A 20,156-nucleotide genomic window follows, 5' to 3' on the forward strand; every position below is an offset into this window, starting at 1 on the left:
CCATGGAAGACGGCAAACAGGAGAATGGCTCGATGGAAGATTTTCACTAGGACGAATACCGAAAAACATTTGCTTTTTTCTTCTTACTGCTTCCAAGTCCTGCCAAGATGCACGTTATACGTATCCACGGGTTTCTATCCAGTCTCTAGTGCCCGGTGCTCTGGTTGACATTGGACTGAATGGAAAGGTGTGGGAGGGCATGGCATGGCATGGCCCGCCGACGAGAGCAACAACCTGCCGAACGTAGAAAATTACCCGCCCTGCCGGTTGTGCCCGTCCATCCAGCTTGTGATAACTTTTGCTCAATGTCCATCCGCTATCGTCTCGGCTCGCTTTCCCTGTCCGCCCGCGGCAGAGTAGGGCACATGTCTGGCAGAGCATCTTGACAAATGGAAATCTCAAGCCGGCCAACTGCCAGGCCCTGTCTCAACACGGACTTCACGGGCAATGAACCTCATGGTGCCAGTGTCGACCAGGGCACATGTTGAGATACTCTGACTAGGTACACTACTCGTCTACCCGCTCCCGTCGCCCTGTCTATCACTGTCCACCACGGCGGAAGCACTGGTCGATCGGTTCCGGAAACAGTCGAGAGTTTGTCGCAGTGCAATTAGGTCCAAGAGAATGATGTTATCATATTCCCAATCAGGTTGCCGCCAATGAGAATGCTGCGGGGCTCCATGCCGGTCGGGAGTCGGGACCTACCCTTCTGCCAAGGCTGCGAACATCAAGCTTCCTGGCAATCTCCAATTTTCCCCCTCAAACCTCAAGGCCGGCAGGCCATCAAGGTCCATGTAACTTTTATGTGTTTGCACAGCTGCTTGTTTCTGGTCGTTCTCGTTGACTCTGGATAGAGTTGGAGCTTGGCATGTGTGACCGAACTACATAGACCAGCATCGAGCGGACGGGGACAGGGGTAGGGGCGCTGCAGTGACAAAGGCGTGCAACTTTTGTGTGCTGTGTCAAAATCTCGTGAACCCTTAATTCTACTTTTTTTTTCTTTTTTGTTCTTTTTCTTGTGGCATTTGTCTCTTCGGAGTCACGGTACGTATGTAACGGGGAGTAATGAGAGCAGTAAACCGGCATGACGGAGCGAGACAAGCGGAAAGACAGGCCCGGCAAGGTAACAGATCACACAGGGGAAAAAGGAGCGATCTCGATGCGATAAGTGTCGATCCCGGCCGAATTCGGCGAGGTTGCGAATGGAATGGAAGAAGCTTCCGTTGGTTGGCTCATGCCTCATGGGCCTTAATTGTGATGGTTCCGGGAATTTCGAAAGCGCCTGGCGCCGACCGAAGCCTGAGCTCGAAGCAGAAGCGGAGCCGCACTTGCTGCCTTTAACTCCCGTCCCGGTCCCCTCCTCCCAATTTCAGTTCCGCTGTGCAATTAGCATGGGTTCCTGGTGTAAGTGTGGCGCGAGCTATTCACTTGGACTAATTCTGGTGTGGCTTGCACATTCCTTTTCCCCATCGCACGAAATCGCATGCGGGCGAGAACGTGACCGCCCTAGTGGCCCGGTCCTGGATGTTTCGTCCCTTTCAGTGCAATGAGAACTGAACGGGAACTGCCTGTAAATGGCATCGCATCGTTTCTTCGGGATCTGACGACCACGGCATCCATAAATGTTTCATGTTCCGTCCTCGTCCAGTTACATTGCCAATGGCCTCTTGCGACCTTCTAATCATGCCAAGTACAGTTCACCCCTGGAAAGTTCGTTAGCGTGGTACTTGTAAGCAGCTTTCGACAAGGGAAGCGAAGGGGATCTGTAAATACCCTATAACTTACCAATTATAGGGTAAGTCCAAGTGTTTCTAGTGATTTGGGCACCTTGGCTGGTGAAAAAAACCGTGTGTGTGTGTGAGCTGTCTGGATTGTCTGTCAACTCTTTCTCTCCTCGAAATCAAGCGATTTCAGCCAATTAAAAGCCGTAGATAGATGTGTCTAAGCTTGCAATCCCCCCTGTTACATGTTGTGGGGCGGGTAACACGCTAACAAACTTTCCAGCATTGATCTGTAAACCAGGGTCGCCAGGGGAAGCCTTTGATGAGGAGAAGGAATAAGGATGAACTCTTTATGCATTCATCATGGGATCTTCCCTCTGCAGTTTTTGTCGAAAAAATAAGCGTGCACGTGTGCACATGGTCCCATGCCTGTACACAAGTAGTAGTGTTGTACGTACGCATTAAAGTTGCAGTTGCTTTCGTCATGCCTCACTGCACAAATGCAGCCAAGAGTATACCTCCCTTCCCTTGAGTCCCCTAATGTTCCCTCTCCGCTCACTCAATCCCTGACTACATCCATCCTATTTTTTGGGCTGGATCTCTTGTTCGGCATGTTTGACCTTGTCTTGTCCATCCATGGCCGCGGCCAGAGACGATACAAGAGAACTGACACTACGAGGATGACAACGCAAGCATAATTCGGTATCCGGTATGGGACACTCGGACCGCAACATACACGCAACACCCGACTGTACTGCGGCTGCAAACTTCCCTACCTGCCATTACATTATGTGGAAGACTTCCCCTGCTGTGCCCGTCGTGCCTGTATGGTCCCGTTACACAAACATGGGATGGGCGATACGAACGCGCTGTTGGTGGTCGCAGATATATGACCGCCATCCGTCATGCCGTCACGGCGAAAGAACGCAAATACTAGCTATGTCGCAGTAGCAGTCCATTTTCGAGAAAGGCTTATTGCCGTTATCTCGCCGCGCTTCAGGGGGAAAGCGGGCTTTGTTCTGATGTGACCTCTTCTTCAAGTATCCGAAAACTGGAAGCGCTGGGCCTCCCTAACAGGAGATTACACCAGTTGCCCTTGACTCTTCATCTCTCCTCTTCCGGGTCACACCTCGGTGTCAGCAGCCGCGAAGCTGAAGAAGATCACTCTGCAGACCGCTTGTCGCTGCTTGTCAAGTCTCAGAAAAAATGACCTCATTCACAGCCTTGAACCATCTATCCTGGACGACGAATCCCCCGCGCAGCAAAAGTACCACTTGTTAGGCGACGGAGGGAGACACTGGGATCGTTCCCAAACAATCGTGAAGATGTGCACTAAGACGTAGAACCTATGGCCTCTTTGGGCACGAGAGTTGATGAAACGACAGCGGTTTCAGTGTCGATCCTCTTTGAGCATCTCGGTGCTCTGAAGCATCCCTGTTCCTGGAATATGGAAGATTCCCATATTCCGTGGTGTGGAGGATCCGCCGAGATTTGCTGGCTTGCATCGGTCTTTGGTCTTTGTAAAGTCTCGGGAAAGATCCAATATCACTAGTGCACGGCCCTCATTTTCCACGGCGAGACAAGAGGAATGGATGATATCTGATGCCTCGTTAATTCTGATCCGTTTTGACTAGGTAGTATTACTCATCGTATTAGGAAAAGGGGCAAAAGCCAAAAAAGAATGCCGGGTCGGAGTTCATGCGACCTGAGATCCGCCCTCAGCCTCTTATCTTTTCAGCTCGACCACAAGGAAAGTTGAGTGGGGTTCAAACGGATAGCACATGCGATGGGTTGGTGCAGGCGAGCAAGGGAAAAAAAAAAAAAAAAAAAAAAAAAAAAAAAAAAAAAGACTTGGGGTCCATTCGCATGAAGCCTTATTGTCCCTGGGGTCGCTCAGACTTCTCGATAAAGGAAACCCTGGGACGGAGGGTTACGCGACAGCATCAAGGAAATGAATGGGGGCTTTTCGGCGGTATACTAACATGTTGCCCCGTGCTGTTCAGTCGCATCTTTCCACCGCCCCTTCCCGCCCATAGTGTGTGTAGTTCCAGCAGAATTAGATTGTGGCCTGCAAAAAGCGAGATACGGGTCGATAATCGACGCCGTGGCTGGAACGAAGACGCAACAAAGAAAAGGACTCAAAGCTTCCATGCAGACCAGTGTGCTGAGTTTGGTGGTGGCAATGGAACGTTAAGTTGGGTTGGGGCGGTTATCTGCGTGCGAAGGCGTGGAGGTTGCCCAGACATGCTGCCGGAACCACGGCTCTCTTGAATATGCCTAACTACATACACTATCACCTATCCACATGGCTAGGTGACGTTTCAGGCCGATTTTTCGGTCCCTAGTGCCGATCTTCCACTTTGCTGTTCACTTCTTGTCGTTGTTGTCGTTGTCGTTGTTGCCGGGTGTTGTTTGACTTTTATTTGCGCCTCTTCATGCCGGTCCCGATGCACCAACAACAGACAAGAACAGTCTCTTGAGTTGGGGAACGATGGCTCGACGAATTGTTGGCCTGGTATCTACACTACCACTATCCACGGCGTTGTGACACTTGGGGCGCAGAAGTTGGATGCCATCATTTCCAAATACGACATCGTCTTTTTCGGTTCCCGAGCGATGTGAGAGGTGGAGCCAAAGAAGCGTTGTTTCAAGGGGCGCCTGCAATGATTAGCGGCTTGGCGGCTTGGCGGCGGATGATTCTGCAGGCTGTCCAATCCGCCGCTAGCGTTAGAGCCCCCGCCTTCTCTTTACAGACACTTGCACAAGTCTTGCAGGGTAAGTAGTCGCAGTCCCGTCCAGGCCGCATTCAACGCATTCAACGCCGCGGTTTCCTCTCTTCAGCAGCCCGCTAGAGAGGGAAGGTGCAGCAAAAGACGCTATCGTCCCAATCCAGGCCCAGGGCAGTCAGGCCCCCGGCTGTCCCTGCCCCCGCGGCGGCCACTTCCATCGTGACAACAACCTACACAAGTGGAAAGAGCGACTCCATGCCCACTGAAGCGAGCTCCTCCTCCGTCCTCCATCTTCCTTCTCCATTTGTCGAGTTGTCGGGCTAACTTTTTCTTCGTCTCTCTTTCCATTCGCTCCGCAGTCGGCATTGAGGGGTTTTTCTTGCCGTGGTCTCTTCGTTGTGCGTAAAGAATTTGCGCACTTTGCGTGTTGTCTCTCTCTCTCCTCCAGCAGCGCTCACATTCCACCCCGGACAAGTCAACCAAATTTTGGATCATCGCGGGCAGCGCACAGGGCACCGCTGCAGATAGTACACAGCAGGCATTGCACAGGCTTCCCAAGCCGGGCACCTTCAACTAGGTACACTACTTACTAGTTCTACTTGCATTGACATCCATCACTACTTCACTACATATTATTTCGGCTGGGTGCTTTGATGTCCATTCTCTTGTTGTGTGCGAGTTTCAAGAGACAATAAAGAGGGTTGCTATCATTGTCGCAGACAGCCCGTTGCGCGCTTCCAGGTCCCCTCCCCTCCGCTTCCCTCCCTCCCCCAAGGAGAGACAGTGTTAGGTAGCGGGCCGGGCGGCTTTGTGGTTAGTACCGTTAGTCTCCTCGTTGGCTGTCAGTGTCACGAATAAGGAGATTCCAACAACACACCTCTAACCAAGGGCCCCTTGCTCCCTCTCCACGTCGTCTTTCTTGCCGAGCCTGCTTCATATCCAAGCGTGTGACCACCAACACACGTTCACCACGCACCAGCTCCAGGCATTACCGCACCTTGTTGAGCTTGTTGGGCCCGACGCCAGACAATTCTTTCGGTCGCTTCATCCACTTCCACATATACCGGACGACGGGCAAGCCACTGATTGCCGGACAGCGGTCAGCCCATCTTTGCCTTGGCTTTTTGGATTAGCATCGGCAGTCTGTGCGCCTACATATTCACCATCGCCGTTCCCTGCAGAAAGCAGCAGTAGCAGCAACAACCGCCGCCTTTGCTTCTGCTTCTGCTTCTGCTTCCATCGATCCCCCCTCCCCCCCAACCGCTCTGCACGCGCAAAACATTCGACGTCGTCTCGCCACCACCAGAAAATACACCTAACAGCCCATGTCATCATTACTTCCAAGCTGACCGTCGCTTCAACCATGGCCATGCTGGCATCCAAGTCGCCCTATACGCCTTCGCTGGGTTCCCAGTCGTCCACCATGATGGCGAGCACACCACAAACCGCCTACAATCCTTCGCGAAGAGCGCCTGCAGTCTCTCATGCGACCAACCAGAACTATGCGAGTCCTACCGAATCCGAATTTTCCGAACTTGACGGGCCCGAATCGGTCAAGAACTGGAACGAGGACAGGGTGTGCGAATATCTCAGGAGCGTAAAATGCGGCGACTACGAAAGGATATTCCGCAAAAATAACATAAATGGCGAGGCGCTTTTGGAGATTGACAAGGAGGTCCTCAAAGAGATGGGAATCGAAAAGGTTGGAGATCGCGTCCGCTTGTTTCTGAGCATCAAGAAACTCCGGACACAGACCTATGCGAACCAGAGAAAGAGAGACAGGGTCAGTTTGGCTATTCAGGTGTCCGGGCTTGCCACTTTGACTTGGCTTAACGGCTAATGCTTCTCTAGGAATCCTTTGCTGTACTTGATAACCAGTATTCAGCGACTTCTTTACGAGTGCCCATCACAAATCGGTCAGCGGCAACGTCCGCTCCTCGGCGCTATGACCGCCAGTACGAACTCACCCCCAATGCCGACATGTCGAAACCTTCCTCGCGGCCGACCTCGCCGCTACCTAGTTCTGACTACAACAGACAAGCCCGGCGAGGCTATGTGCAACAACAGGGCTATGGCAATCAACCTACACAAGCTGCTCCCTCGCGGTTCCCCATGTCTCCTCCTGAGTCCCACCCCGGCCGATTGGTACAAGCCCACACTAGGAACAACTCCAGCATGGATGGTTCGCTGATGGCTGCGCTGCCACAGGGTCAGGATGTCATTCGCGTCATCTCCACAGGTGGCGTAACCAAGGTTGTTAAGATTGCCGACTGCAACACCTGTGAAGAGGTTATGCGTGTTACCCTACGTAAGTTTGGCCTGCGGGAGGACCATGAAAGGAATTACTGTTTCTGGGTACTGGCCGGCGTTGATCCGGACCCAAACCAATGCCGCCGCCTCGGGGATACGGAGCTGTGGAGAGTCATCAAGGACCACACTCGCCCAGAGCGCAACCGCCTGATTCTCAGGCGTGTTCCTTCTGGAGAGCCGGGCAAGGCAGAACTCGAAAGAGCAGCTGCCATTGCGATGGAGGAAGCACAGCAAACACATAGGCCTCCAATTGAGCCCAGCGATAAGCGGAGTCAGCTGAAGCTGCAAAAGGTGCTGGGAGTGGGCTGGGAAGACCTCCAACAACAGCCTCCGCTGTCTCCCATGTCCTATCAGGACCGAGAAAGAAACGTCTCAAACGCTGCTAGGGATCTAGAGCGGCCAGCACCTCTGGAAACCCCCAGGGCCATGCCTCGCCGTACACAAGCACTTCGTCAGTTCGGTGGGCTGAGACCGCCTAGCGAGCTTATCGCCTCGGATCTTACGAGCTACTTTCCAGATCACTCTCGTGAAGCTATTGACAGGACGGCCCGTTTGTCCATGAGACGCTCGGCACGTCTGAGTAGAGTGAACCATCGTCTGAGTGTTGCCAGCACCCTTAGCTTTGCCTCTAGCATACAAGACGCTCCGCCGATCCCTACCATCGCAGACAGCTGGTTGACCGCTTCCAACCAGATTGCCAAGGTACGCCCGCGTGATGTGCTGCCAAGGGCGCCTCACGGGTATAGAGATTCTGTGGCTTCATCCGTGCTTGATACGCTACAAGAAGAAGGCTCCCCAACCGAGCCTAACCGGAGATCATTCGTTCCATTTTCGGACAGCGGCTCGGATACAGCTGCAGTTAGCGTCATTGATCCCGATGGTAACATAGTCAGACACAGTTACTACGACAGCGGCACCAACAACTCGGCCGATTCCGCGGTAATACAGGAAGCACTTGCTGAAGATGGCGAGGATGCAGCTGACAAGGAGCTTCAAACTTTTCTGGCGGGCGACGCTTGGGACGACAGTATGTGGATGAAGGGTTCTCTTATCGGCCAGGGTTCATTTGGCTCCGTGTACCTCGCCCTACATGCCATCACTGGTGAACTGCTCGCCGTGAAGCAGGTCGAGACACCTGCGCCTGGTGCAGACAGTAAGAACGATGCCCGCAAGAAGAGCATGATTGAAGCGCTCAAGCGCGAGATCACCCTCCTTCGTGACCTCCAACATCCCAATATCGTGCAGTACCTGGGCTGCAGCTCATCCGCGGAATATCTCAACATTTTCCTCGAATACGTTCCCGGTGGTTCCGTGCAGACCATGCTCAACCAATACGGTGCCCTCCCTGAATCACTCGTTCGCAGCTTCGTTCGCCAAATCCTCCAGGGCCTCTCCTACCTCCACAACCGTGACATCATTCACCGCGACATCAAGGGCGCCAACATCCTTGTCGACAACAAAGGTACCATCAAAATCTCCGATTTCGGCATCTCCAAGAAACTCGAAGCCACCAACATCCTCAACGGCGCCAACAACAACAAGCACCGTCCCTCACTGCAAGGCTCCGTCTTCTGGATGGCTCCTGAGGTAGTCAAACAAACCAGTTACACCCGCAAAGCCGACATCTGGTCACTCGGCTGCCTGGTGGTCGAGATGATGACGGGTACCCACCCGTTTCCCGATTGCACCCAGTTGCAGGCCATCTTCAAGATTGGCGGCTCCAAGGCCTCGCCGACGATCCCGGATAACGCTAGCGAGGAGGCTAAGCAGTTCCTTGCGCAGACATTCGAGATTGATCATAATAAGCGGCCGAGCGCAGATGAGCTGATGTTGAGCCCGTTCTTGACGCCTGTGCCCGGGACATAGGAGTCTTCCAATAAAGTGTGAGAGTTTTCGTATGTCAGAAATTGACATAAGAGGAGGATTTAATCAGGGCTTGAATTGTAGTGACAAAAAACATGTGTATGTGTTGCTACTCATCTGTGAGGTTTGTCTGTCTGTCACGCTGTCTGTTTTACGCTGGTGTCTGTCAAATGTGGTCTGTCTGAAAACGACTATGACTACTTCCTTTCTTTTCCCCAAGTTCTTGTTTTGATTACCTCTTTTTGTTTTTGATTTGATGTTGCTCACTCAGCAGGCTGGCTGGCTGGCGCCGGGCAGGACAGGGCAGGCAAAAAATGGCACTTTTTCCGAGACAAATACTACCGACGGATGGCATCTTGTTTTGTTGGGACGGGGATAGGGACATTTTTGTGATTTTTCCGGTCATTTTTCATTTCCATGTTAAGTTTTCCTTTTAAACTCCATTCATTTTTTTTTCTCATATACAATACCTACCTACTACCAACATGGCGGCAGGAAGGTGTAAAGAAGACGGGGATAGGAACTGGGAATATTTCAACGATGTGATGGACGAGTCAGAACCGATTAACATGATGATGGGATGGAAGGACGAGGAGGAAACTTATTGGAACTGGGAGGGCTGGGTATGGTGGGGCGAGGAAGGGAGAGCGGTATGCAGTCGTGAAAGGGGAGGAGGAAGAGAGCGATAGTGACTGAAAAGAAAGTGTTTAAAGTTCAAGTACCTGACTTCCTGAGATGACCCTTTCGGTGACTTTCAATCCTCTGGCTTTAAGCAAGAGTATGGTACCTGTCTGTGTATGTTGTGGGCGGTAGTGACTCGGTCTGTCTACTGTACCTCCTACAAGCCTGGCATTCTATAGGCTCATTTGGGAATATTAGAAGAGCACACCTCCTTTGGAGCCGTTACAGACTTTGGTTCGACCCTTCTTTGTGACGACGGAAGTCGATATTTCCTCTGTTAAAACCTTCCTCACACGGCAGTCATTCATTCATAGGCGTGAACTCTCGAGTGGACGCCAAACCATCAATGCGGGTAGGTGGCCCAGAAGATCAACTCACTGCTGCGGAAGCTTTTTTAATAGTCATAGCCGAGCAGCTTCTAGAAAAATGGATGGCTTCGATGAAGTTTCACATGAAAACTGGACTCAACAGCTAGTCCACTGTGCTTTGGCTTCAAGCCGTTTCAAACTGAGGAAGAAGCTCGGTAGGTAGCCATACGAAATGCTTTTTATAGGTCCCGCCGGCTCTTATGCAATTGGTTCACTTCACGGCTTTAGTTGGTAAGGAAAGGAACGAAGTAACGAAGCTTCAAGCTTAGTACTGTAGACGTTCCTTTCTTAAGGTATGCAAGCAAGGAGAAGACAACATCGATGCGAAAGAGCGGAACTTGATTGAAGGCCCTATCCGCCGCGTGTGCTGCTGTAAACTAGGTACCTAGGTAGGTAGGTGACCGTCAAGGTGCTCGTATATAACGGGTATCTCATTCATCCTTTTCTTGAACACTACCTCTACTACTGCATGTAGGTACCTATTTAACTGCCAACTCGTTGAAAGTAGAAGGGTTCAATCATTCTTCGGACCAAGAAGATATGATGTGATGTAAAACATCGACGCTCCATGATAACAACCCTTTGACTTTTCACCGACATGGAAGAGAAATGGAAAAACGGAAAAAGACAGAAAAAAAAAAACATGCATGCTGATGATAATCTCTCTTACTTTGGCACACGACTCCAATTCGTAACTCATAAAGCCCACTCCTCCTTATCCTCATTCTCTTTGACAAACGGTTCGTCGATCCGCTTAATGGCGTACTCGCTGCAAAGAATACTGTTATTTCATTCACCACATGTTAGCACAGATACATCCTGCTATAGTCTTCTCTCAGAGAGATGGACGAAACGGGAGAGAGAAAAAGAAAAAAAAAACAAAGAAGAGAAAAAGGAAAAAAATAGACTTACCAAGCCTCCCCAACCAACCCATCCAACTCCCCAATCATCTCCTCCCTCTTCCTCCCCTTCACCAACCCTCTACTAATCTGTACCTGACACTCTTTAATCCTCTTGGCCTTCCCCGGCCCGGCCTGTTCAAGGACTCTCTTCCCCAAACAATCCGAGTGAAAGGCATGTTGACATGGGAACACAAAAAACTGCCGACTCAACAACGGCAAGCCACATACATAACATTTTTCGCCAGGTTCCACAATCGCATACCGCTGATCGAGCGCCGCGATGTCGACTTTGATGTTGGTAGCCGTCGCCGCGCTCTCGTCCATCTCCCGTCGGAGGGAATCAATGTTGCGCGAGTACTCTTCCAGCGCAGCGCAGATTTCCTCCTTGAAGTCGTCGATGACGACAAAATCGGGGAAAAAGGGAATGAGGTCCTCGATTTTGAGCAGGTCGCAGCGCCGCAAAAAGTCAATGGCGGTTTTGATGCCGTTGGATTGCGAAATGACTTTCTTCGCGACCGCGAGCCAGAGTTTCTTGCGCAGGGGCGGGTTGGAGTGGGCGCGCTCGGCGACGATGATGGCGAGGTCGATCTCGTCGTGGGCTAGGGCGAGTTGAACTGCTTGCAGGTACTGTCCCATCGAGGTGTAGATGTGCGCGCACGAGAGCACGCGGTGATGCTGGATACAGAGGCGGAGGGCGAAGTCCGGGTCGAAGCGCGGCTCGTCGCCTTGGGATTCGAGGTACGAGAGTAAGGCTGATTCGTCCTTGGATGTGGACGGGTGTGCGGCGTAGATGGAGACAAGGGTGTTGTGGACGGCGGAGTCGGTGGATTGGAGCTGGTTGACGACGTAGAGAAGGTAGCGGATCGCTTGATTTTGGGACAGAGGGCCCTTGTAGTTGCGGTCGTATTCGAGCAGGGCCGGGATTAGATTGCGCGGTTCGAGGTTGGCTTGCCGCATGAGAATATCGACGAGCTCGGCGGCGACGTGCGTCATGAGTACGCTGCTATAACTGTAAAAGACCTCCGGGTCGGTTTGGCGTTGGAGCACCCGGAGTGCTTCGGACCACCGCTCTCGCTGGACCCAGTACGAGAGGACAAAGTGGTAGTCGTTGATGGCGTCGGCGTAGTAAAGGAGCTCTTCTTCGCGGCCGTGGCTGCCAATGATAGCATAAACAGTTTTCCGATCGAGGTCCGATTTGTGTCTGTTGACAAATTCCTGGTACTCTGCTCGCACAACATCCAGCTGTTCTCTCGTTTGTGTCGGGTTCAAGGTCTCGGAAAGCTCAGCCCTGGTGATGATTGTATCATCGAGGGAGTTGAGTTTAGCCATAAAGATCTCTATCAGCCAGCTTGCAATCATTTGCCTTTGCATGATGTAGCTCTTCTTGAAGGTCGAGAGTTTCCCCAAAAGATACTTGCGAAGCGCATCAGGCTGGTTGTGGTCGATGAAGGCGAGCGCCACTTCCTCAAAGGGCTTACTGCTTTTACCATAGACCCCGGCAGCCTCGTTGTACTGCCCCTTGCTGAGCAGATAATCGCCCGATGCTATCGCGACCGCGTCTTTCTGTGCTGGAGTATGAGCATGTTTAAGAGCCGCGTCGAACTTCTTCAGTTTCAGCATAATCTTCCAGATGTCCCTGTCTTCATCTCTTGGGACGATCTCGAAGATTTCTTGCGATGTGAAAAGCCAGTATGTGTTCTTTTGGATATCGACACATAGACCGATAGCCTTTTGTCCTTGATTGAGTATCACTTGATCGTAGACTATATCCCCCGTCAACCTGTTAGCGGCGACCACTCGGTCGCCTATTAAGCTGATGATATGCCAATGCGTCAGGGCAATGGCGTTGATGTAGTCGTTGGAAGCTGTCATCCTCCTGCCCCCAACCCTTTCCGGAGTCATTAGCTGCGCCCTGGGCAGGAGCTGGGCCTCATTGAAGACCTTGTTGCCCAACTCCGAGGTAAAAGGGCTGAGCAGGAGCTGCCCATGGTAGACTCCATGTGAAGATAACCAAGCAAAGACTCTCTCGTTCACATCACCATCGTGGGGTCTGCTGGTGTCTTGGGGGTGGTCCGGGGAGATCACCAGGTCCGATGCCGCTGCTGTGGCTGCCGTCGACCGTGGGAGCTCATGGACAACAGGCTGCTCGGCTTCAAAGAGCTTTGCATAGATGGAACCACCTCCGTCATTTTTGCCTACTTTGCCTACGAGGTGGAACAGCCTGCTCTGGGTACTGATCAAGATGCGCCTGGTGTCTGTCCCGGCGCCGGGTAGGGTGTCCACCCAAAGACCGGTAACAGGACCATCCGGAAGTTTGTGCAGGACCTTTAGGTATTTCTCCTCTTTGCGGTAGAACTCGGTCGAGTGCTCGATGTAGCCTTCGTATACGTTGCCGTCGGATGCGCCAATGAGAATCTCGCGCGTTGACGCGGTAGGCAGCGAGGGGTTCCATGCAATGCTTTCGATTGAAACTCCTCGTAATCGGGCCAGCGGGCGGGGATGGCGCGACTGCGAGTGCAGGTAATAGTTCTCGCCTTGAGATGTGCAGATGATGAGATGGGAGGCGGTCGGGTCGAGAAACATGCGCCGGATCACGCCAACTTCGGTCGGCTTCTTGGGAAGGTCGATATCTGTATGGTTTGCTTGTTAGCAAAACAGGTCCACCCCACCGTTGACTTCCATGTTTCTGCCTACCGTCGATGTCTTCGGGCTTGTTCAGGTCGATGCGCAGAATGCGCCCGTTGGAGAGGGCCAATATCAGGACATTGTTGGCTGTCTGGGCCGAGACAAAGTCGGCGGCTATGGAGAACTGAAGCTGGACCTGCTCGACATCGAAGATGGGTAATAGCTCGTCTGCGAGACCGGGAACATCGCTCGAGGCCACGAAGCCGTTGGACGGGTCGAAGGCCATGATGGTTCGAGCGTGAAGTTGTTGGGTTGCCGGCGCCGTGGTTCCTTATCGCCCGATCACTAGGCTTTCATGATCGAGTTGCGCCCCGTCCTCAGCTTGTAGCGGCCGCGCAGTCAAGGGAAGTTGCGCATATGCGAGATAGCGGATGACGTTTCGACTTGTCGGGAGCGGTACCGAGGCCTCTCATGCACTGGAACGTGAAGTTGGAATACCTAGAGTAGAGATGACAGAGGTCCGGTAACCTTGTTGTTGGTACCTACCTACCAACTATGAGCTAGCGTGATGGAGGTCACTACCACCACCTGTCCACCCTTCCACAACAGACGGAACTCACAACTCACAACGGGAGGTAGACGGGAGCGGGGACAAAGGTACCTACCCCTACCTACACTGCGTAACCCCGCGTTTCCGCGCTTGCACTGACCCTAACCCTCGAAACATGCTCATACCTTGTGGTGTTGGTCTCGAAGCGTAAAAGCGTAAACTTCTGATGCTATTCAGATCCCAAATGTATCAGGTCCATTGCCCTCCGCAACCTGTCACCAATCCTCAACCACAACGATAGAATACGAAAGCTGACATCTCAACATGGTCAGATCTCGACTAGACCAGAGCCAAAACAGTGGAGGATCCATGCACTCTCCTCACAATGCTTGCTTCTGGTCCCCCTCACCGTCGAATTTCGAGACACTAATGTATTTGTTTTGGCTGGAAATGTGCTTGACCACGTATTGAGCGACCCGGCCCCGTCGGGTGCGGAGACTTGAAGGTTCGGGACCCGGAGGTAGAGGGAAGAGATGACGGTGCCAAGCCCCGGCACCCGGCTTTGCTCCCTCCGGACGAACAGCGCACGGACTTGACGGCACCCGATGGCCGATGGTGACGCGTAGAGCCGTACTGCACGGCGCCAAATATTTGGCCGGCTACTATGTACATAGCCGCACTGGAGCCGGGCAAACTGAGCTTTAGGAGATCAAGCAAAAATCTCATTCAGCGGTTCGCAAACCGGACAAGGGACGGTGAAAAGGCGGCACACTTCCAGATGGGGGGTCGGGCAGGACAGTTCGTCTGGAATTCATGCTGCTGGACATTTGATGTCGAGCTGTGCCGTCTGGGCGCTTTGGTCTTCGGGAGTCCTCCCGGCGGTGTTTCTGTCCAGTTACCGGCATCATTTCACGGTCTCACGATTTTGCTTCGGTCGAGTGCTCTTGCCTGGGGCCTTTGAATCTTTTGAATGGTTGTAATAAGCCGAAAACACAACGGCCTGTACATCACACCTTGGGCCTACCCTTTTGGTACATCCAAGCGTCTTGATTTTACCTTTGGACCTAATTCTGAGGGCAGTTCGTGGATGACGAATGCCTAAGTGATCCTGGCCGGTGTGTTTTCAGATTATCATGATCCCTATCACAGTTTTGTAACAGCCTTTCGAGCCAAAGCGAGCCGTATTGGACTGTCCATCTTGGGTTTATTGGCACGACCACTTTTCCTCTCAACTTGAAACCACTTGATTTCCTATTGTTTGCCGCTTGCGCAAAAAAAACAAACGAAGGGAGGGACATGAGAAATCCTAACCGCTGTCGGCATAGTCATCGTTCATCCAATCCTGATGATCCGCGGTAAACTCACACCGTTGATGTCCAACCACAAGTCCACCCAACCTACAGGGCAGTGTTATTGCGGGGATTATTCCGTTCAGTGCCGTTCGTTCATGGACCTCTCCCAGCACGCCCAGTCCTGATCCCCGGGCGCAGCACGCAATAATGCTCCACGGTTTCCACCGCTTCGAAACACGCCAAAATTCGCATTAGAAAAGAAATACGGCGATCCCCGGGCCACTACCCGTGCCTCGCCCCCACTTTTTTGGGTCTCGCCAGACTCGCACCAACTAAAGTTGGTGCTCACGGTCGCAACGGCCACACCACCGCAACGGCCACGTATGTGTAAAATTGAGGGTATATTGAATCAACACGGTTGAATCCCATGGGTTTTGTGCCTAGGCTGGAGTATTTTAAATGGCCGAAGCTTCTTCTTACGGCGCTACTTTCTGGCTAGCTTTGCCGCTTCAAAACCGTTCTTTTTAGCCTTATTTCGAATTTGTTGGTTCGCTTTATTAACCTTCTTGTAGGCAGTACGAATATTATCTTCGACCTGCTTAAATACTATAGCCCGGCCGTTAGAAACCTTTAAAATCCTCCTAACTTATATAGATTAATTCTTTTATACCTTATATCGTCGTTTTATACTCTCGGCGTACTAGGTTCTACCTAAATTATATTTAATTTGCACCAACTCGGTTATAACTAACTCGCCTCTTTTTACGAAGTTCAATACTATTCTTTTTAGCGATAGCGATAATTCATTATTATTTTTTAAATTAATAGTATTGTATATAGTATTAACAACCTTCTTAATTTACTGTAGAGTACGTAGAGTTTAGAAGGGTATTAAAGTTATTGATATTTGGGGAGGCGGGGTAGGAGTATAGCGTATTAATTGGTCTTATAGCGGTCCGAATACAACTTATTATTATATAGATTATTAGTTATTGTGCTAGAAATGCTAGAAATCTGGTCTTTTATTTACTTGGGGGTTAAATGGGTGTATGCTAATCTTTTTAAATAATAATTATATAATTAAAGACTTGAATGCCTTTTTTCTTATATTATCGATAACCGATAAGAAATCCAGCTTTATTATCTCGGTATAGCTATTACGAACTATAATATCGAGTACTTTAGAATAATAGTACTTGAGAGGTTAAAAAACTACTATATTTAGAGGTTAAAATAGATAGGTAAAGTAGGGAGGCAAGCTAAATACTATAATACTATAGTTATTATAGTACTATATAAACTCCCTAAATTATTATTAATTATAGCTATTATTACTATAGTAACCAACTTACTTAGTATAGTGTAATCCGTAGCTATTAAGTATTAGTAACCGTTTTTTACCCTATTAGAGCTTCTTAGAATATTTATCTTAATACTTTAATTACTTAAAAAATAACTAATTATTTAAATACCTAGTAGAAGTAGTAGCGATAATTATACGAAGGTTTAATTTGTTAATTTAATATTAATTAACTATATAAAATTAACTGGTAAGGATAATAAAAGTTGGATAGTACTTACTAATAATGGAAATAGCTTCGATATACGTAGCGGATTTACAATTCTCGGGGATAGCGAAGTAGTATATTCGCTTCCGCTTAGTAACTACGACTTAATCTTTACCTATACCGATATAGAAACCTATTTTATTTATATTCTATATATTTAATAGTATAAACCCCTCTATTTAAATAATTTACTAAAGTTTATCGAAGTATATTAATACTTAACTATTAAAACTATATTAATTATTAATAAATATACTTATAAATAATATTTATATACCGGACTAAACCGGCTTACTTTATCTATATCTTTATTATCTTTCTTTATACTATCTATCTTCTTTTACTTAACTTTAGAATATTTATAGTGCTTAATAAATTTGGATACCTAATTCTAGCCGATTCGAAGTAAGCTATTGGGGTCGGCTAGCTCCGACTTTAAGGTACGACTTTAAAGTATTACGTTAGCGGCGTCTTTAATATACTTTGGTTGTACCGTAAAGTTAATTCTATCGAAGCGATCGATATAATTGTATAGAACTTCTTCTTTAAACTTCGTAAGCTTGGTGGGGTGTAGTGTATCCTACTTGGAAGGGATACCCTTAATGTAATTGTAGAGGCGCTTACGGGGTATATTGAATATTTTATACAATTGGGTGACGGGGACCCCTGGATTTAAGCGATAAAAATCGAGCGTTCGTTGTAGACGTATCTCTATATTAATCTAGCGATTATTATAATGCAATACGGCGTTGTGTTGTGTTGTTGTTGATGTAGAGAAAGAGAAGGTTGTAGAGTGCTTGAAATTATTAGATTTGGCCGTTGCGGTAGTGTGGCCGTTGCGACCGTAAGCACCAACTTTAATTAGTGCAAGTCTGGCGAGACCCAAAAAAGTGGGGGCGAGGCACGGGTAAGCAGCAGCGGACAGACGATACGAGGGAGCATCATGGCGCCCTGTACTTTTGCAGGGATTGGAGGGACAGGGATCCTAAAGGGCAGTGCAGCAGTGAGTGCTCTCACCTCACCACGGAACGCCATTGCTCACATCGAAAGTCACAAAGAGGCACGAAAGTCAAAATGTTTCCAAAAAGTTGTTTCCATTCAGCTATCATCGTCATCAACATTGGACGATCGGTAGCAATTAGAATTTAGTGAATACAAAGATAAGGATATGAGTACCATTCTACCACGTTTCTTCGCACGCTGTCATATGCTAGTAGAAAGAATATCCGCATTCCCCAATAAAAAATGACAAAACAAGAGACTCATGAGCCCGGTAGAGGTATAGATAGATAGGGTATAACGAGATCGTCTTTATTTCGAGATAGTGTGTAAACCAAAACAGGACATAAAGATAATGCTCGCTATGGTATATGAATAGGTATATAAAAATTGGTGCTTCCTCTCTCTTTGTCCCGGAATGACCAGCGCGTCCACTCTCCCAAAAGGATGTACATGAAAAGACTTGATCCATGTCATGAAAGATAATTGATATGTTTGTTGCGGTTGCGCGCCCCATGCAATGGTACAGCCATCCAGGCCCTTTCTTGTTCTTCTAAAACCCAAGGATATCAAAGATACAAAAGAAACTGCTGATCCTGCGTCGTCCGAAGGTCGATTCCGAGCCACGCATTTGTTGAACTCCTGTTCCTCGTCACTCAAAAGTGAATTTAAGCGAGGAAGACGGTGAGGAGACCGGCAGCAGCGGCGAGGAGGGCAGAGCCAGTCATGGCACCGGCACCGGCGGTGACGGGAGCCGAGGGGCTGGGGGAGCCGGTGGTGGGGACGGTGCCGTTGCCAGCGGGAGGGGCGAAGCCGCCGGAGGGGCTGGCGGGGGGGTTGGCGGGGGGGACGACAACCGAGGCGGTGGCGCAGGGCACGTCAACGGTCTCGTAGATCACGGTGGGGATGACGGTGGTGATCTGGGTGGAGATGGTCTTGACGGAGTGGCCGCACTGCTCAGGAGCGGGGGCAACGGGAGCAGCAGTGCTCAGGGTGGTGGGAGGGACGCCAGTGCCAGCGGGCTGGGTAGGGGCGGGAGCCATGGTGGTGCCGTTGGAGAAGGCAGCGGAGGAGCTGGAACCAATGGCGGCAACGGAGGTCTCAGTCACAGGGCGGACGGTGGTCGCAACAGGGACGGTCTCGGTGACGACCTGGGTGGACTGGGCCGGGCAGTTGGGGACCGAGGGAGGGCACTGGGTGATGGTGCGGACCGAGGTGCTGTAGATGGTGGAGGTGGTGACGGGGTAGACCGACGAGGTGACGACGGTGCTGCGAGCAGGGCAGTTGGTCACCGTGGGGGCGCACGAGGTGATGGTGACATAGTCGGTCTGGTAGACAGTGGACTGGGCAGCATCCTCAGCGAGGACGGCACCGGCCATGACAAGAGCAGCAGCGGAGAAACGCATTTTGGCGGTTGGGGGGTTGTTTAAAAGGGGGGGGGTTCTTGAAGAACGGTGTAGTTGGTGTTGGAAGAGAGTGTTATTAAAAGCAATGTGCTTGAGCGTTGGTAAAGAGTGGACGACCGAAGTCAAAGTTGAGACTGAAGCTTGAAGTTGGCTTGTTGGCTGGGGAAGAAAGAAGAGAAGAGAGACGGTTAGGTCGAGGAAGCGCAAGCGTTAAATATCCAAGATGGCGTCCATCTGCCCAGGCTCTCCAGTCCCATTCGCGGGTTGACCCCAGCAGTTCGTGGTTGGGTCCCTGGCACCCACATTTCGCCCACACTGCAGAACGGGAAATTAACGTTGCCATCATGGACACTAGTTCCAGGGGTTCGGTGGAGGAGACTTGTCCCCTGTCCTCCTCCTCCTCCCTCTGCCCTCGAAGGCGCATGGCCGAAGCATCGCGCTCACCTCCACAGCGCTGGCTAGCCCGGGCGTGTAGAGAAAACATTGATCCAATGACGGCCGACCACTATGGTTTCCCATCATGCGTCGCGCAAATCGCCGTACCAATTCGAACAGGCCAGCAACAGGGGTTCAACCCAGTGTTCACCACTTGTTCACCTGCGAAAGACAGGCCCCCGACGTTTGCTGGCATCCATTGCCGTAGCAAACAAAACGCTAATTCGTGATTTGGCAGCCCTCCGAGCTCTCTCGTATACGCATTAGGGGATGGCCATTCTGCTCGACAGTTGAAAACGGCAGAGCGACACGGCTGACGGGTAATGGTAGAACGTACCCAGCTCACGACGGCGCTTCCTGCAAATGGTCTGTGATCAAATTTTAGCAAGAATACCGCACACGTGAGAATGTTCGCCAATGTTTGCCTCTCCCGCGTTGTCTTTCACAGAGCGCCTGTGGGGGGGATTCTGGGAAGCCAATCTCGGCTGCTGAAGGTGTGTGTGGTCCTCTCGGTTCCTCACATCAACTGCCATTACTATTGCCCTGAGAAGAACATCCAGGTTGAAGATGGTCCGTAACAGCGTGTGATGCCGGTGTCGACACTACCGATAACCTAGACAAGGAAGGGAAGGTAGCGAACAGACTGCTGAAGATTAGGGCGACGTGGGTGAGAGATGGCGGTCAATGAGAGGGGATATTCATGATAG

The 20,156-nt window shown here is 50.6% G+C and overlaps 3 protein-coding genes and 1 non-coding gene across 4 annotated transcripts; 2 read left to right on the plus strand and 2 right to left on the minus strand.

The window, feature by feature from the left end:
• Positions 1-119: 119 nt before the first annotated feature.
• On the plus strand, positions 120-1,075 carry NCU14108. Its single transcript, XR_897849.1, has one exon. It is a non-coding gene; the product is annotated as a ncrg36 (non-coding RNA).
• A 3,728-nt stretch (positions 1,076-4,803) lies between these two features.
• nrc-1 (nonrepressor of conidiation-1) lies at positions 4,804-9,346 on the plus strand. The gene is made up of 2 exons (XM_957901.3): positions 4,804-6,233; positions 6,302-9,346. The coding sequence occupies exons 1-2, from the start codon at positions 5,814-5,816 to the stop codon at positions 8,624-8,626; spliced, it is 2,745 nt and encodes a 914-aa protein (XP_962994.2). The 5' UTR covers positions 4,804-5,813; the 3' UTR covers positions 8,627-9,346.
• Positions 9,347-10,020: 674 nt separating this feature from the next.
• On the minus strand, positions 10,021-13,764 carry NCU06183 (vacuolar protein sorting protein DigA). Its single transcript, XM_957902.3, has 3 exons — positions 13,269-13,764; positions 10,585-13,204; positions 10,021-10,453 (listed from the first exon to the last, which is right to left on the minus strand). Exons 1-3 carry the CDS (start codon positions 13,483-13,485, stop codon positions 10,369-10,371), a joined length of 2,922 nt encoding a protein of 973 aa, XP_962995.3. The 5' UTR covers positions 13,486-13,764; the 3' UTR covers positions 10,021-10,368.
• Positions 13,765-17,645: 3,881 nt separating this feature from the next.
• Positions 17,646-20,081, minus strand: acw-9 (anchored cell wall protein-9). The gene has a single exon (XM_957904.3). It carries the CDS (start codon positions 19,012-19,014, stop codon positions 18,277-18,279), a length of 738 nt encoding a protein of 245 aa, XP_962997.1. The 5' UTR covers positions 19,015-20,081; the 3' UTR covers positions 17,646-18,276.
• Between the last annotated feature and the right edge of the window lie 75 nt (positions 20,082-20,156).

The sequence above is a fragment of the Neurospora crassa genome, linkage group III, assembly GCF_000182925.2.
Source record: "Neurospora crassa OR74A linkage group III, whole genome shotgun sequence".
Classification (NCBI taxonomy): Eukaryota; Fungi; Ascomycota; class Sordariomycetes; order Sordariales; family Sordariaceae; genus Neurospora; species Neurospora crassa.